At 31.7% G+C, this 17,978-nt stretch overlaps 1 protein-coding gene across 1 annotated transcript in view; it reads left to right on the top strand.

Annotated features, from left to right (window-relative positions):
- The window catches only part of PIGK (phosphatidylinositol glycan anchor biosynthesis class K), a 92,937-nt gene that overhangs the window by 49,591 nt on the left and 25,368 nt on the right, over positions 1–17,978 (top strand). The window contains exon 10 of the mRNA XM_039838626.1: positions 13,465–13,549. Within this exon, the coding sequence (XP_039694560.1) occupies positions 13,465–13,549 (85 nt within the window). The remainder of the gene's footprint in view (positions 1–13,464; positions 13,550–17,978) is intronic.

Raw genomic sequence — 17,978 nt, 5'->3', positions numbered from 1 at the left:
ACTTCACTTTGAAATTGTTGCTGACTGGTCACCAAGAAAGTAGTTGTGTGGAGAAGAACAATATATTGTTTAATGAATGGCATTTCTGGCTTTTTTCAGATGGAAATAGAAGTGGTGGCACCCCCTTATTCAGTAGAAGGGACTGCACAAGTTCAACTTCCCACAATGTGTCTAGATAGTTGCAGCTGGTGTTCCAGACATGCAGCTTCCTTAAGCAGTTGGCCATAAGCTCAGATTCTTTGTCTCTGTATAAAAAGAGTATCTATGAATGAGATCCCTTTCCTAGAGCCAACCCATGATATGTCTAGGAGTACCTTGATCCACGCATGCCTTTTTGTGGGGATCATGTACTTTATCTTGCTGTAGGCCATTTTGTCTGTGAGGCAGAAAGTATTTGCAAGAGCCCATTGCTGAACAGTGGCTCTTAATAGGAAGCTTTACTTTCCTTAATAATAAGGAAATCTCTTGGAGAAAAACATATAAGGGGCTAAAACCCAAGTGATAAGTAAACATGGAAGGCCAGGCTCCCTAAGTGATAATTATTGATACAGAAATCTAGAGTTTTGAGTTAGAATGGCCTTGTGTGAGGGCCAAGACAAAGGCTGTGGTCTATTTGTGGGTAGTTGGGCTTAAGAAAATTACTGTCAGCTTCAAATTGGTTACCTACCTAAACTATCATTAAAGAATAAATAAAAAGTGAGGATGTTTTCAAACATACAAAAGCTGATTGTATTTTGAATCTGTATACCCTTAATTAAACAATATCTAAAAGGATACACTTACTGAAGAAGGTAAAGAGTAGAAGAGAGGTTTGTATACAAGGAAGAATGCTGTGCCCTTAAATTAGTAAAAATGTAAGTAAGTTTAAGCAAACACTGAGTCTCTTTTATAATTATGATGATAATATGATGATGGTAATTGGGGTAATAAGATAAAGTACTAATGTATTTAATAACAGTATTATATAAGGAGAGGACATGATTGGTTTTAACATATTAGGAGTTTTTTTATGTGTGGGGAAGAGTAGTAAGTTTTAATATTTCAGACAGCATGGTATGTGTGCATTTTACATTTTTAGAATGACTATTAAATGAATAGAAGTAGAGGAAATAAGATGAAAAACAGTACAGGAGAAAAATTGGAATAAAAAAAGTAATGAAGCAGCAAAGGAGTGAAAGTGAAACAAAAAGCAGGAAAAATAGAAATTACAAAGCAAGAAGAAATTATATTGCTTTATAACAATACATTTAAATAAATTAATCTTAGTTTAAAAAGGATCATCATGTTAGGATAAAAAGAAATCTAGCTACAGACAGAAAACATGGCATTAAATGGCTAAAAATAAAGGGGTTATCAGACATCTGATAACCAAAAGAAAACATATAGTAAGATTAATATTAGATAGACAAAATAGACTTTAAGAAAGAACATTAGCAAGCATAAACTGGGTAACTAAAGGTAAAAGGTTTAACTCACCAGGAAGTTAAAGCATGTCAAACTTTTCATTTCCTCATTACATGGCCACAATATGTTTTTCAAAATTTACATACTTTAAAAAAGTTTGATAAATTCACCATTGAAGTGGGAGATTTCAATATCACATTATCAGAATTGACCAAAAAATTCTTCCAAATGTTTTGGAATTGAAGATAAGAGCAACGTGATTAACACACTTGATCTGAAAGATTGAACAATTATAAAATAAACGTTCTTTTCAAGCCCAAATGTAATATTTAAAAAAATTGACCCATAGTTGGCCAAAAAGAAAAGCATGTCTGTAAAGTATTGAAATCTTATAGAACATTTTTTCTGATCACAATATAATTATTATAATCAATAGCAGAAAGATTGTTTCAATATGTACAGTGAAATTTTAAAACATTTTGAGTAATTCTTGGAATAAATAAAAATCAATGGAAATTTTAAAAATACTTAGAACTGAGTGATAATGAAAATATTAAATATTAAAAGTAGTAGGATACAGTTTCTGATTTCTGGATAGGATGAAATAATTTGAATCCGGTTTATGATCCCACCAAGAACAAGAAGAAAAACCAGACAAAAATTATAGTTTTAAAGACATCAGAGAAATGCAGAGGCAGTAAGGATTGAGAAGCTAAAAATCCAGATTTGAGAAAACTGCACAGAGATGAGCTGAAAATCTATAGCCATTTTCCTGTGGAGTTATACTGATTCTGGGAGTAAGCCAAAAGTTGAGAATCTGGGTTTGGTTCAGGCAGTAGGTCATTTCTTGTGAATAGAGAAACAAGCAAAATGTTTGGTGATTATGTAAGGCTAGTGTGACACAGTTGCCACTCAACCACAAAACCGATTTTCCTTTCAAAATGTTTGCCTCATTCACATGGCCAGTTTCCCTTTCAAAATATTTGCAAAATTCTGAAGCTAAAGGAAAATTAACTACTAAGCAATACTAGTTGAATTTACTGGTCTTATAAAGAGATAAAGATCTTCAGGCTGAGAGTCCCTGAAGAACATACCAGGCGAGAGCTGACTGTCCTGGAGATGGTGGTGAACTGACACTGACAGTTTCCAGCTACTTTTCCCCTGGGTATGCTTACTGATTCTGGGTGCAGCAAGAACAGAGATCAGCAAACTATGGTCATGGGCCAAATTTGGTTTGTTGCCTGTTTCTGTAAATAAAGTTTTATTGGTAAACAGCCATCTTCATTTTTTTACATATTATCCATGGCTACTTTTATGCTGTAATGGCAGAGTTGGGTAGTTGTGACAGAATGTGTGGCCAGAAAACCTAAAATAGTTGTTCACCTCTATGCTAGAGGAATCTGGGTATGACCTCTGATAAAAGGTCACTAAAGGAGACAGAATGACTTTAAAAAAAGTATAGCTTCTGGCACTTCAGTAGGTCTTGAATGCCTAATTCTGAAGCTGTGCAGGACAACAGGACAAAAATCTAAGCCAGAAACCTTTGAAAAGCGTAGTGAAAGTTACTGGTGTCTCTCTCTCTGTTGAGGGGACAAAGACCTGCCAGGCTTCAATTTAAAACCTTGAAGAGTCTCACCATAAGAATAGGGGCAAATTAAAGATAGAATGAGTCTTATTAAAATTGTAAGACAGTCTTGATTCAACTCAGTTCCTGATTGGCTGGGAATGATCAGACTACTGCTCTCTAACTACTCAGCAGAGAAAAGTGTGGATCTTCTCAGATGGAAAATAATACTGTTGGTAGTTTTTTAAAAAATTATAAATATGCAGTGTTCTATATACAATCAATCAAACATTACTAGGCACTGCAAGCAGGAAGAATACAAAAGAAATCACAACTTGGCATATCATAGTCAAAATACTGAAAAATCATAGACAAAGAGGAAAATCTTAAAAGCCCACCAGAGAAGAAAAGGCATATTACCTGCCTTTAATACTGACATAAATAATGGAAGTCATAAAACAATAGAATGACATGTTTAAACTGCTGAAAGGAAGAAAACTTCTAAGGTATAACTCTATGCACAGAAAAAATATCTTCCAAAAATGAAGGTGAGATAAACATTTTTAGATAAACAATACAGAGTTTGTTGCCACTGCACCTGAACTAAAATAAAAACTAAAGGGAGTTCTTCGGCCAGAAATAAAGTGATTCTAAAGAGAAACACAAATTCAGTAAGGAATGAATATGACCGGAATAGGTAAATAATGTCATTTAAGATAATTGAATATTGATTGGACAAAAAATAAAAACAATCTCTTTTTGAGTCAAGATATTTGTAGAATCAAAGTATATGACAAAAATAATGCAAAAAACAGAGGGATAAATGAAATCAAAGTGTTGTAAATACTATTATTGGAGAAATGGTAAATGTGATCAGTTTAATTAGATCAACAAGTCAAAATTAGATGTTCTAATGTCCAAGGTAACCACCATAATACTGGTAAATGTATGTATAACTATCATGTTAATAGAGAAAAAAGATTAATAAAATATTTGGTTAATTCAAAAGAAGAAAGAAAAAGGAACATCAAATAGAAGGGAAATGCAAAATAGTTGTAAATCCAGCTTTCTCAGTTATTAAATTAACTATAACTGTACCAGATACCCTTTTGAAAGATTAATGTAGTCCTACTAAATTAAAAACAAAACCTCAAAATGTGCTGTTTACGTGATATATCTTCAGTAGAAGGGCATAAAAATTACTTGGGAATATGGCTAAAGTAAAGTAGAGGGGATTTAGGAAAAAAGCAATTAAATATTAAGCCATCAAGTAAAAAAAAAAATACTTGCTATTTTTTTCAATTGTAAAAAATATGTACTCTCTCCCAACAAACCGCCAACAAACAGTAGCTTAGATGATTTCTACCTGTGATATTTACCAACCTCATATGGGGATGACAGATAGAAAGAATTTAAAAAGCATGTTACAAACTCACTTGATGGAATTAGTTAATTTTGAAACCAAAACTAGGAAAGGAGACTATGAAAAAAATATAGAGCCAACCTCACTTATAATCACAGATGTACGAATCTTAAATAAAACTGCAGTTCACTAATGTATAAGTAAAAATACTTCAAGACCAAATAGAAGTTATCTTAAAATTGAAGGAATGATTTGAGATTAGAAGATATATTAATGTATTTCATCATATCAATACATTAAATAAGAAGTATTTGTAATTGTTTCAGTAGATGCAGAGAAAGCATTCGATTAAAATTCATCAATCATTAGTGATGAAATAAGCAACATGGCTTAGCAAACTAGAAATTTAAGTGAGCTGCCTTGAGTTAATAAAAGCAATGTATCTAAAGCCAGCTGCAAACATAACACCGATGGGTGAATCTTTAGAAATGTCTCAATGAAAGACAGACAAGATAAGGATGTATGCTATAGTTCCATCTATTCTTCATTGTATGACTAATCCTAACTAATACAAGAAGACAAGGGAAAGGAGGTATAAGAATCAGGAAGAGGCAAATTTTCCCTGTTTTTTAATAGGCCATATAATGGAAAATCTAAGAGAATCTACCATTTAATAATTATTAAACAATAAGAGTAGAAAATAGGAGTAGGAAAAGATGTCGTGCTACCCAAAGCATAGCAAATAAAAGATTGATAAAGTTTACTGCAACAAAATTAAAGTATCATACATGGCAAAAAAAAAAAAAAAAAAAACCCCAAAAAACAAAAAACTGCAGTTTTGAGAAAGTCTAGGTGAAATTATTTGCAACATGTATGTAAAAGAATTTTTGTCCAGATTATATGTTACTCTGCACATGGGTTAAAAAAAAAAAGACAACACAATAGAAATATGACCAAAGGAAATATAGTTTGGAAAAGAGGGAAGACTCCTGTCTAGTGACCATTTAAATATATTTTTAAAAGGGAAACAAAAATTAAAACAATGAGATCCTGTTTCTGTAGAAAATTAAGTGGTGATAATGGGCAGAAATGGGAACTTACACATTTCTGGTGGTAATGTAAATTACAGCCCCTTTGGATAGCAGTTTGGTTGTTTAAAATGTGCATAAGTATGGCCCAGCAAGTCCACATCTAAATAATTATTCTAGCACAGGGGTTGTAGACTTTTTCTGTGAACGACCACGTAGTAAATATTTTAGCCTTTGTAGGTCTAGGCTGCAAAGATTCTGTTGTAGTACAAAAGGAGTCATAGACAGTACATTAACGAATGAATGGCTGTGTTCAAAGAAAGTTTATTTACAGACACTAAGATTTGAATTTTATGTAACTTTCATTTGTCATGCAATATTATTCTCATTTTTATTTATTTTTTCAGCCATTAAAAATATGAAAATCATTCTTAGCTCACAGAACATACAGAAACAGGTTATAGGCCAGATTTGGCCTGTGGGCTATATAGTTTGCCCCTGTTGTAGAATATTCATTGCACATGTGGATGAAATAGACTGGAGGGATATATATTGCAACATTGTTTCTAATAATAAATAATTGGAAGCAGATGTGTATCAATATTGGAATGTCTAAATAAAATGGAGCATTTTCATATTATATAGCTATTAGCAGTAATGAACAAGAATTAATAATCTTACTGACATACTTGGATCTCAAAAACAATATTAAATGAAAAAAGTAAGTGGCTGAATTATACATAGAATGTAATTTATTAATGGCACTACTTATGGATATTCTACATGTTTTTCATGTATATATGGATATGTATGTGAAAGCAAAATAAAATGACTAGAACGATACACATATAACTTTAGTTACATGTACCTAGTAGAGTGCCTAGAACAGGGTAAGTGCTCAATAATTTTGATAGGCTTTTCTCTGACCACCTCTTACTACTGTTATTTTAGAATTGCCTTTGACTCCGCAATTATGTATACATAATTCCTTATGTATACAAGTTAGCTGGTATAGTGAACTTTTGGAAAGCCTGCCTACAGCTTCTATCAGATAAGAAATTACTTCTAAATTCCCTCAGTGAGAACTAGAGCTTAATTTTCTGGGATTTTGTTATAACTGCTTTGCTTGGGAGGCATTCTTTTTTTTTTAAATTTATTGGGGCAACATTGGTTAATACAATTATATAATTTTCAGGTGTACATTATAATTTGACATCTGTATATTTTATTGTGTGTTTACCACCCAAAGTCCAGTTTCCTTCAGCTACCATATATTTGATCCCCTTTACCTGTCTACTTACCCCGACCCTTTGCCCTCTGGTAACCACTAGTCTATAGTTCATGTCCATGAGTCTCTGTTTTTTTGTCCTGTTTATTTGTTGCTTTTAGGTTTATATCCCACATATAAGTGATATCATGTGATTTTCAACTTTTTCTGTCTGGCTTATTTTGATTAGCATGATTATCTCGAGGTCCATCCATGTTGTCACCAATGGCAGTATTTCATCTCTTCTTATGTCTGAGTAATATTCCATTGTATATATGTACCACAGCTTCTTTGGCCAGTCATCTGTCGTAGGACATTTCGATTGCGTCCATGTTCTGGCCACTGTGAATAATGCTGCTATGAACATCGGTGTGCAAATATCTTTTCGGATATGGGTTTTCAAGTCTTTGGGGGTAAATACCCTGTAGAGGTATTGCTGGATCATATGGTAGAACAATTCTTAGTTTTTTGAGGAACTTGCATACTGTTTTCCATAGTGGCTGTCCCAATTTGCAGTCCCACTAGCAGTGTATGAGGGTTCCTTTTCTCCGCATCCTCTCCAACATTTGTTATTACTTGTCCTGTTGATTATAGCTATTCTAACAAGTGTGAGATGGCATACCATCGTGGTTTTGATTTGCATTTCCCTAATAGCTAGTGATGTTGAGCATCTTTTCATATATTTGTTGACCATTTGTATGTCCTCTAGGGAAAAGTCTCTTTTCAGGTCCTCTGCCCATTTTTGATTGGATCGTTTGTTTTTTTGTTGTTATTGAGTCGCATGAGTTCTTTGTATATTTTGGATATTAGACCCTTATCAGAGGTGTTGCTTGCAAATATATTTTCCCATTCGAATGGTTGTCTCTTTACCTTGTCGGTGGTTTCTTTTGCTGAGCAGAAGTTTTTTAGTTTGATGTAGTCCCATTCATTTATTTTTGCTTTTACTTCCCTTGCCTTTGAGATCAAATTCATAAAATCCTCTTTAAGTTCAAGGACACTTTGGTTGCTTCCATGTCCTGGTCACGGTGAATAATGCTGCTATATGAACATTGGTGTGCAAATATCTTTTTGGATATGGGTTTTCAAGTCTTTGGGGTAAATACCCAGTAGAAGAATTGCTAGATCATATGGTAGATAAATTCTTAGTTTTTGAGGAACCTTCGGGAGGTATTCTTTTTTAACTAGTATGTGCAATTTTATACCACACTGCAATCTGACAATAAATAAGATGCATTCCAATAACTGGGCCATAAATTAATGTAACCTTAGTTCTCCTGGGAGTTAGATTTCTGTTCTCTACCTCAAATAATGCCTCTTTCTCCTGGCTTGTCATCTTGCTTGTGCTTCTTCAAAGTAGGTAATGGCCAAGGTTATGTTTTAATATCTTCTCTCACAAGTTTTTAGTTTGATAATTATAAGAATAGTTATGCTCTTGAGTTGTAATAGAATTTTCCGTGTGTCTCTACTGACCAAAAAAATTGAATTCTTTCTCCCTTATAGTGTCTTCAAACTTTCAGGAATGTCATAGGGCCCTGGGTTTGTGAAGTATATCTTGCACAACAAACAGTATGTGTTGTCACTTATATGAATGCTTAGTCATGTTTTTTAATGCAGTTTAGGAGTAAAAAAAATTTTTTTTCAACAAGATTGATTTAAATTAATTTGGTTTCTTTATGTGCTTTTAGTTTCAAGTAATTCTTTTTAGCTGTCAATTTAAGAAGTTAAACTAACTTTTGAGCTGTGTTTAAGAGGTTATACTAAACTGTCTTCCTGTTTTTGATTTTGATATGTTTAGAGAATTTCTTAATGATTTTGGATTACCCTAGATGATGTCTTGAATTATTTACTGATCTTCGTCATTTTTATTTTGTATTTGGCATAGCACAATGTCTCTGCTTTCCTTTTCTTTTTGTTGGGTATGTTTCTAGTGTTCGAAAAGATGCTTTGGCCTTCTGCACACAATACGCTATGTCATTTTACACATGAATAATCTAATCTCAGTGTCGAAATATAGAATAAAAAGTTCTTTTGTTTCTGAATCAGAGATGGCCTTATATGTGGGCACAGTAAGTAATTTTACATTGTTATTTCAGGAGTGCTTGGATAGTACAGAGGAGAGAATTTTGAGGGCACTGGGTATCTATAAAAGTAAATAATACAAAATACATCAACGCTTATAAAGACTAACTTCATAGGTTTCAGAATTTTGCCAGCAGTATTTTATTTACTTATGCCAAGGATTTGGACAATATTTCAATCGCATTTTAGTTTGAGATGGTAGTATCACTCTATTAGATTCAAAATCTTTACATAGTATAAACAAATTTTATTTATTATTATTTCCTACAAAAACACAGTTTTGAAAAAACAGTAAAAAAAGATACATATCTTTTTCCATGGAGAAATTACTCTCATTAAATTGTTTAAGGAGATATTCTTAGTGAAGGATCTTGAAAAGAGATAATATAAAAAGTCTTCCCTTTTAGGAGGGACTCGAAATGTTAAAAAGAAAAAGCAATAATGGCTGGTTTTAAGAAAGAAAACACTACCATTTTGTGAGAGAAAATTCCAGGTTGCCTTAGGATCGTAGCCATATGTAAATTGAAATTAACATTCATGGTCTTCTCAGTTTCTGAATTATACTATAAACATGGACTACTTGATCAGAGCCTTGGCTACTGAGGATTTGAGAGATGGGGATTAGAAAGTGGGAAAGCACTAATTCTGAGAATGAAAGGTACCTTGCAAGAAGAGAGGGGCTGTTCCTTGGAGGGTTAGTGGTGAAGGGAAACAAATAAGCAGCTGAAGATAAGAGTCCAAAGGAAATAAGATAAACACAAACAAACAAAATAAAAAAATTTTGTTCCCACCTCTACCACAAAAGTACCATTTATTAAAGAAACTCCACTCCATTGTAGCCACAGAGGAGGGTGCTCTTGAACTGAGAAATCTAATATGCCAACTTATCTTCCTTCTTCCCCCATCAGAAGGTAACTTGCTATTGCTGATCCTGAAGAAAAAAAAACCCAATATAAATAATCTTCCACAGAGAAATAAAGAAGCATCCATCTATACAAAGTTACTAGAGAGAGAGAGAGAATGAAAAGAAAAATAAAAAGGAAATAAAAACCACAAAACAGGAAAACTGAGACACAGCACTCGAACATGAATATCCTGTATTAAACAAGCATTATGAAACAGCACCATAAATCAGACACTACAAAACTCACAATTGAAAAACAGGAAGATGTATGAAACAGGAGCTGACTGAAGTCTAGAATGAAATTGATGGAAAAAGACAAAAATCATTTCAGAAATGAAAACTAAATTACAAGGTACCCAAGGGAAGATAGATAGGTATTACCCAAAATTCAGTAAAAGACAAAAAATAGAAGTGAAAAAAAGTCAAGAAAATGAAACTGAAATAAAGAGAGTTAAAAGGATCAGAGAGAAAGTGATAGAGAAGATCCAATATATTTAGTTCAAGAACTTGAACTAGAAAAACAAATGACATATGAACAGAAATAATTATAATAAAACTTTTCTGAAATAAAAGGTCCAAGTTTGCACATTGAAAGGACTCCTGTGTGTCTGGGAGAATTGATTTGAACAACTGACTTTTAACTATATCTTATATTTTAGTATTAGACCTTAAAATAAGAACAAAAAACCAAAACACTTGAACCTCTGAGCCAAAAATAAATACACAAATACTTTAAAATTTTTAAATAAATTAAAAATGAAGATAATTAAAGTGGAAAGAAAATTAGCTTGAAATCACACTTCTAGCAATATATAAAGCAAGAAAATGATAGGAAAACATTTTTAAGACGTTAAACATCATCAATAATTTTTGTAAAACACTGAATAAATAAAAAGCTCCTAAGCCCGTACTGATACCCAAGATTACTTGTGAATTGCACTTTGAGTGTCTTTTTAAAAATGTTTTGCCATTATTAAGAAAATTTTCAAACCTATGTTTGGTTGATGCATGCTGAAGTGTTCAGGTGTGAACTGTTGTGATATCTGAAGAAAAAAAAAAAGAAAATATAGAAACATGTTTGGAATTTTTCATAACAGCTACTTGGCATTTAAAAAATGTCACTATTGTCAATAATATTGTAATAACTATATGTGGTGCCAAGTGGGTTCTAGACTAATTGGGGATATCACTTCGTAAGTTATATAAATGTCTAACCACTATGTGGTACTCCTAAAACTAATATAAAATAATATTGAATGTCAACTATAATTGAAAAAAAACAAAATTAAAATTAAAAAAAGAATAACTGCATTAAATTATAAACTAGAAAAAAAGTCACTTAAAACAAATTGCTAGATTTCCAACATTTTTGTATCTTTCATATATTGACCGGGAGATTTTTGTGAGTAAATTATTCCATTTTATACATTGTTACTTTAGATTTTTGGAATGAACAATCAAGAGTGTTGTTTTCATATTTCTGTATACTCTTAGAATTACTTCAATGCTTTAATCTTAATTTTTTTCAGTAGATATTTATTGAAGCTGCTGGTGCCTTAACATGAATCAAGGTACTGGCACCAAATGGTACCGAGTAGTCATTGTGTTCTTCTCCACCGCAGACGTATAGTAAACAAGATACGAACAAACACAGATGTGCCAGTTTCACTTAGAAATAACCTTGATGAGGAAGCAAAATTTTAAATTGGGTTATTTAGCTTCTTTATCATTGAGTTGAAATAGTTATTTATGTATTCTTGGTATAACTCCTTTTTCAGGTATATGATTTATAAACTTTTTTTCCTGTTCCGCGGGTTTTTTTTTTTAACTTTCTTGATAGTGTCCTTTGAAGCACAAGACTTTTAAATTTTGATGATATTCAGTATATCTATTTTCTTTTGTGACTTAGTGTGTTTTTTACACCTTAAAATATATAGATAGACTTCTGAAATGTAAATTGTGAAATGTCTTAAAATAATATTTTCTTTTGTTAGTGAATATTTTATTTTATTTTTAATTGTGGTAAAATCTACTGTTTTAGTTTGCAGGGGCTGCCACAACAAACTACCATAGCTTAAACAACAGAAATTTACTTCTTTGTAATTCTGGAGACTAGAAGTCCAAGATCATGGTGTTGTAAGATTGGTTTTTCCTAAGGCCTCTGTCCTTGGTTTACAGATGGTTAAGTCTTGTCCTAGTGTCTTCATATGACTTTTACTCTGTCTCTGTGTCCTAATCTCTTTTTATAAGGACACTATCATATTGGATTAGGGTCCACCCTAAAATCTTCATTTTAACCTTGATTACCTCTTTAAAGACCCTATCTCTAAATGCAGTCACATTCTGAGGTACTCAAGGTTAGGGCTTCGACATACAAATTTTGTGGGGGGCAACACAATTTAGCCTATAACATTTACATAACAAAATTTACCATTCTAACCATTTTTAAGTGTATATAGTTCAGTGCAGTAAGTACATTAACATTATCACATAACAATCACCACCATCCATGTCCATAACTTTTTTCATCTTTCAGTATAGAAACTAACCATTAAATAGTGACTCTCCATTCTCCCTTCCTCTGCCTCTGGCAACCACTATTCTACTTTTTTCTCTTCCTGCAGAACAATGTTTTGCAACAATTTTTTTCGTCATTAATGAGACTCTTCAAAGTTCTCCAAATTAATTATTTTTATGCTAATTCTTCATACACAGACTTTTACCTAGCTAAGAGGTTCTTTAAGCTCTTAAATCATATCAAAAATTTTGTTCTTATTTGTATATCTGCCTTTTCTTGGGAGATAGTCCAGATTTCTCATTATCAGGTTGCTTAACTATAGCCCTAGAGACTTAGACCAGTCTTGACTGATTATTTTTCAAGATAATTCAGAGTTTCAATTTTTAAAATTTAATTTTTAAATTGTTAAGTTAATGTGTAACTTAGGAAAAATGTAAAAGGAAGTTTAAATATGTTTAGGTCTTATTGTTTTAAAATATAAGATTTATTTGCTATTTTGATTTTTTTTAAAGTTTTTAAAATTTTTTTCACTCAGGGAGATTTTATTCTTATTTCTAATCTGCACTTTATTATTTCATACTGTATTAGTTACGTGTTATGTCAACTTTGCATCTCATTGTAAATGTAGATGTTAAAGAAAATATTTTCCATATAAAATAATCTCTGGAAGAGTTACTGTTGTCTTTATTTTATTCATATAATCATTCAGCAAACATTTACTAAGTCATTATTATATGGTAAACATCAGATGTACCAAGAAGAATAAGATATGGTTGTGTTCAGGGAGGTGAAAATATACTTAGATGGGTCTAAATAAATTGTTATATTTGAAAGAAGAGTAAACAAAGAAGGTTGGTCCAAACAGAAAACAGGATGGAGAAAGTCAGAATCATTGAGCTTCAAGGCACATTGGCGCATGACTGGTAGTAACTGGATATGGCTGAAACGATAGATTGGTATGTAGAAAAGGAGTTGCTAGAGATGAGGCTTGTACATGGTTGGTTAGAGCACAGGTTTTGCAGACCTTTAAATACTATGATAAATAGCACACCCTATGAACAGGGAGTTCTTAAACATTTTTAAGTCTTACAGTGAAAGTCAGGACCTGAGAATGTTAGGTGATGTTAGCTAATCTTAATACATTGTAATTAAATGCAACCTGAATGTGTTTATAGTTATATCATTTAAAAATTATCATTAGGGGTATTTTCATGGATTATTGATAAATACCGATTATTTCAAAAACATTAAATACATATTTTAATATATTTCATATTTGGCATATTGAAATATTTAAAAATAGTATATACCTTAGCTTTTTAATTCCTTTTTTCCAGCTATAAGGAAGACTGGATGGATGAGGAAATAATGGAACCACTGAAATATGCTGAACAACTTCCTGTAGCTCAGATAATACACCAGGTTTGCTTTCTATTTTATTCTTTTGAAAGAAACAAGATTTTTAATCTCCGAAAAGTAATTGGCTTTTGTTAGGTTTTTCAGAATCAGTGTGCTATAGCTGAAAGGCATTCCAGGCCTTCTGTCCCCGTTTAGACTCCACCTATTACAGTTTGAAGTCTCATTCAAAGCATAATATTAAAAGGCTACTTGCTGTGTAACAGTAGAATTCTTACTTATATAAAATACAGTGTAAATCAGAATTATCTTTTGTGTATTACTTAACAAGACTTAATTTCAGAAAACTTTCATTTGAACCGTTATATACAGTACTTGTTAGTGACAGGAAAAAACTGAAAAAATATCATTTGGTGTAATTTTTTGAGTAGCTACAATGAGAAAACAATCTTTCCCTACTTTTTCCACCCCACCCCATTATTAGCTCTTGTAAAGTGTAATTTTAAATATCAAGTGGGCAATTTTTTCATTTCCAATTATAATGACTCTATCATCTGTTCTATATGACTGTAATCTTAGAGAAGGCAGTGTGGTAGGTATTTAAACTTATATTTTGTACTGTGATTTTGATAGCATAAAAAGCCCTGCTGGGCCAGAATCTAAGAATTTTAAATGGTCTGTTGATGAGAGTTATAGCCTTTAGACCTACCAGATTTTTCAGAATCTATAGATTATAGGAGATATTAAAAATCCTTAAAGGTCAACATTTCTTAGAATTTTAATGAATGTTAGTTATTCTTATGTCTTTCTATATGTCTTTGTCAATCAAAAGGATTTTTATTTAGCTGTTACCCGTTGATTAGAAAAAGTGCCAATTTGAGCTTATTATTAAAAGAAATAGGAGTTTACTTTAAAATGTTGGCTATATAAATCTTTTCATTGACATTAAAATTTAATATTAAAATTCTATTAGAAATTACAAAAAAAAAATGGCCAGAAATTTGCCCCTTTGGGAAGCTTGTCTGTGTTTCGTAATCAGGTCCAGTTTATATGTCAGGAATTCTCTAGTGTTGTCAGAGCCTAAATGACCTAACAGCCTGCAAATGTCACATTTAAAATTCTTTCTTCATGCCTGACTCTCAGCATAAATGAATTAAACAGCAGAGCAGGGAGCAAGTCAATATGTTCTTAACAGTAAGAGTGAGCAATGAAACAGTTTGTGGTTGGTTCAGAATAGGTAAATAGAATCTGCCCAGAATAATTCACCTAGAATAAAATCTGAAACAGGAAACAAGAATTAACCTTTAAGATGGTTGACCAGATGAAATGTTAGTCATTTTTTTTTATAGCAGGAATGATCCTATAAACTACGGTTTATGTAATAGCTGCACTTTGCTATTATACAGTGTATGAATTCAAAGATGAATATTTTTGACCCTGGTGGAAATTTTATTATGATATTTTTGGCAGTAGAAAAAGCTGTATTAATTTAAACAATGAATTATGAACATTGTAATTAACATTATGTAGTACCTGAATTTATAAAATTTTGATTTTTTTAAGAAATTTGCATGATAGGTATTTATTTTTTTTGTTGTTCTTATTGAATAAAATTAATTCTGTTCTCAAGGAGTAATCAGGAAAGGTCACTATTGAACCAGACTCTTATTTATTCCTTTTGTTACTTCCTTTTTTGACAATAATACAACTTTGGAACTGTTACCATTGTCTGTCCAAATGATCTTTAAGAAACACGAAATATGTAGCTAGAAGTTCATTCATAAATGGATTATTTGAAAGCAGTTTTTCCCATAAAAGAATAGTAATACATGTGATAATTAGATTCATCCAATCCCACAAAAGCTTTTCAATCTGTAATATATCTAAATTACAGTATTATAGTATATATCTAACTTCTACCTGTAATTATTTTTATACTGAAGTAACTACTTTTCCTCTAATTTTGAATCATGCTTTATCTGTACCTATTTTGGAGCATGTATCATTTCTATTTAAAATAATGTTTTTATTCATGTCCTATATCTCCTATTTGATTGTCTTTCTGGACATTCTCGATTTCTTGATATTCTTTTCAGCATCTTGCCTTGCTTGTATCATGTCTGCATATGTCTGAATGGATGGATATGTAATTTTAATGGTGCACTAAGAGCCAGGAGCATCTCCTTTCCCTGATACTCAGACAATAGAAGCCAGGGCCTCTCACTGGTAGTACAGTTTAGAACCTTCAGGAGAGGAGGAGCAGTGACAGGGACTGTAACATGAGAGCAACTTGAGAAATAGAAGAGAGAAATAGGTCTCAGTCATTTGAGTAATTAATTTCTTCTGTGTGTTACTCAGACTGCATTTTATAATTGGGAGCTAGGCAAGATTCTCAGTATTGCCATTTTATACTGCCAAATTACTTACTGTTTTTTAAGGGGTCCTAGCAAATATGATTGTAGATCTAGGAAACCCAAAAGACTCAAATTATGAACAATAGAATTAATAAAAGAATCCGTTGAGATAGCCAGATATAAGATAAATCAAACTGAAAGCTTCTCTATATTTGTAATAAGTACACAGAATGGAAATGGGAAAATTTTTATTTCACAATAGTGGAAAGAACTATAAAAGACTTAGGAGTAGATTTAACAAGGAAACCATAGGACCTATATTATAAGAATCATGGAAACATACCATGCTTCATAAACAAAGATATACCGAATATATAATGGGGTGGTGAACTTAATATCATGAAGGTGTACTTTTTCCTAAATTAATAATTCTAATTAGAATAGAAGCAAGTACTTTGTGTGTGTGTGTGTTTTAATATTAGGGAAAAATAACCACATAGTTTATGCGGAAGAACAATTAGTCAATAATAGCCAAAGAGATGCACCTACCTTACCAGATATCAGAACCCAGCCTCTACAGTTAGTAAATATGGTAGGACAAAGCAAAGAAATAGACCAATGGATTAATGGAATACAGTAGAAGAGTAGATTTCCAATTTTATTTATTATAATTCTCAATAAAAATACATTTTACATACATAATGATACTAGGTGTATGTATTTGTATGTGTGTATAGAAAAAAGAAATAAAAATTTCATAATACATTTATCCTCATTATGTGTGATGCACACCAATATTTTCTTTTTCTATTTTATATTTTTAAAAATCAAATAAAACCTATAAATTGATTTCAAAAGCAACACGTAGTCCTGACCTGTGACTTGCAAGACAGTAGAATAGAGAATTCAGAGGAAAAAGTCATTATATTCGATCATTTAAAATATGATTAAGAAGATATTTCAGCAGGAAAAGCATCAAACTTCCATTTCATACTATATGTGAAGTAAGTTTTGTATAGATTAAAGATTTAAAGTAAAATAAATAAATAAAAATTTTAGAAGAAAGTAAGGAAGAACTAACTAATGAACATAAAAACCGAGAAGATATGTTTAGTTCCATAAAAATGGAATATTTTACATGACACAAGATACAACAACATTAAAAGACTAATGTTAGAGTCAAGACAAAATGTTTACAAGGGATACAACAGTGAATTGGTTCATAGCTAAAATATACAGAGAATTCTTGGAAGTTTTTAAAAGGCAAACAAAGCAACTCAGAAAAAAAGGCAAAAGAAATGAAAAGCAGTTCAGAAAAGACAAACTTAAATGACCAATAAATGAAAGAAAAGGGCCTCAAACTCAGTAAGGAAGTACACATAACAAATTCAGTTAAATTATTTTATATCCATCAGACTGGCAAAAATTAAAAATTACACTTTGGAGAACAGTTCATTAGTTCCTCAGAAGGTTAAACATAGTGATACCAAATGACTCAATGATTCCAATGTGGTATAAAAAAACATGCATCCACACAAAAATCTATTCACGAATAATCATGTAAGCATTATTCTAAATAACCAATAATTAGAAACAACCAAAATGTCCATTGACTGATGAATGGATAAATAAAATATATCTGTACATTGGAATATCATTTGGATAAAAGAGAATGAAGTACTAATACATGCTACAACATGGGTGAACCTTGAAGACAGTATGTTAAATAAAAGAAGCCAGTCACAAAAGACCACATATTCTATAGTTCCATTTATATGAAATCCCCCAAATAGACAAAACAATAGAAACAGGAAGTAGATTAGTGGTTGCCTAGGACTGAGTTTAATGGAGAGATGGGACTGCCTTCTAAATGGGTACAGGTTCTTTTTTTTGGAGTGATAAAAATGTTCTAAAACTAGATAATGGTGATCATTGCATAGCTCTGTGAATATACTAAAACCACTGAATTGTATACTTTAATGGCTGAATTTTATGGTATATGAATTATATTTCTATAAAGGTATTTTAAAAATTAAAATCATCCATTTCTGGAAGAGATGCTTGGAAGAAGTACCTGTATACCTGGTTCGTAGATATCTGAATTATTTTTACCTCTTTAGAGGGCATCTTACAATATCCTT

Source organism: Pteropus medius, unplaced genomic scaffold, assembly GCF_902729225.1.
Source record: "Pteropus medius unplaced genomic scaffold, Ma_sr-lr_union100, whole genome shotgun sequence".
NCBI classification, from domain to species: domain Eukaryota; kingdom Metazoa; phylum Chordata; class Mammalia; order Chiroptera; family Pteropodidae; genus Pteropus; species Pteropus medius.
The sequence above is the reverse complement of the archived record's forward strand: the minus strand, read 5'-3'. Positions and strand labels throughout refer to the sequence as shown.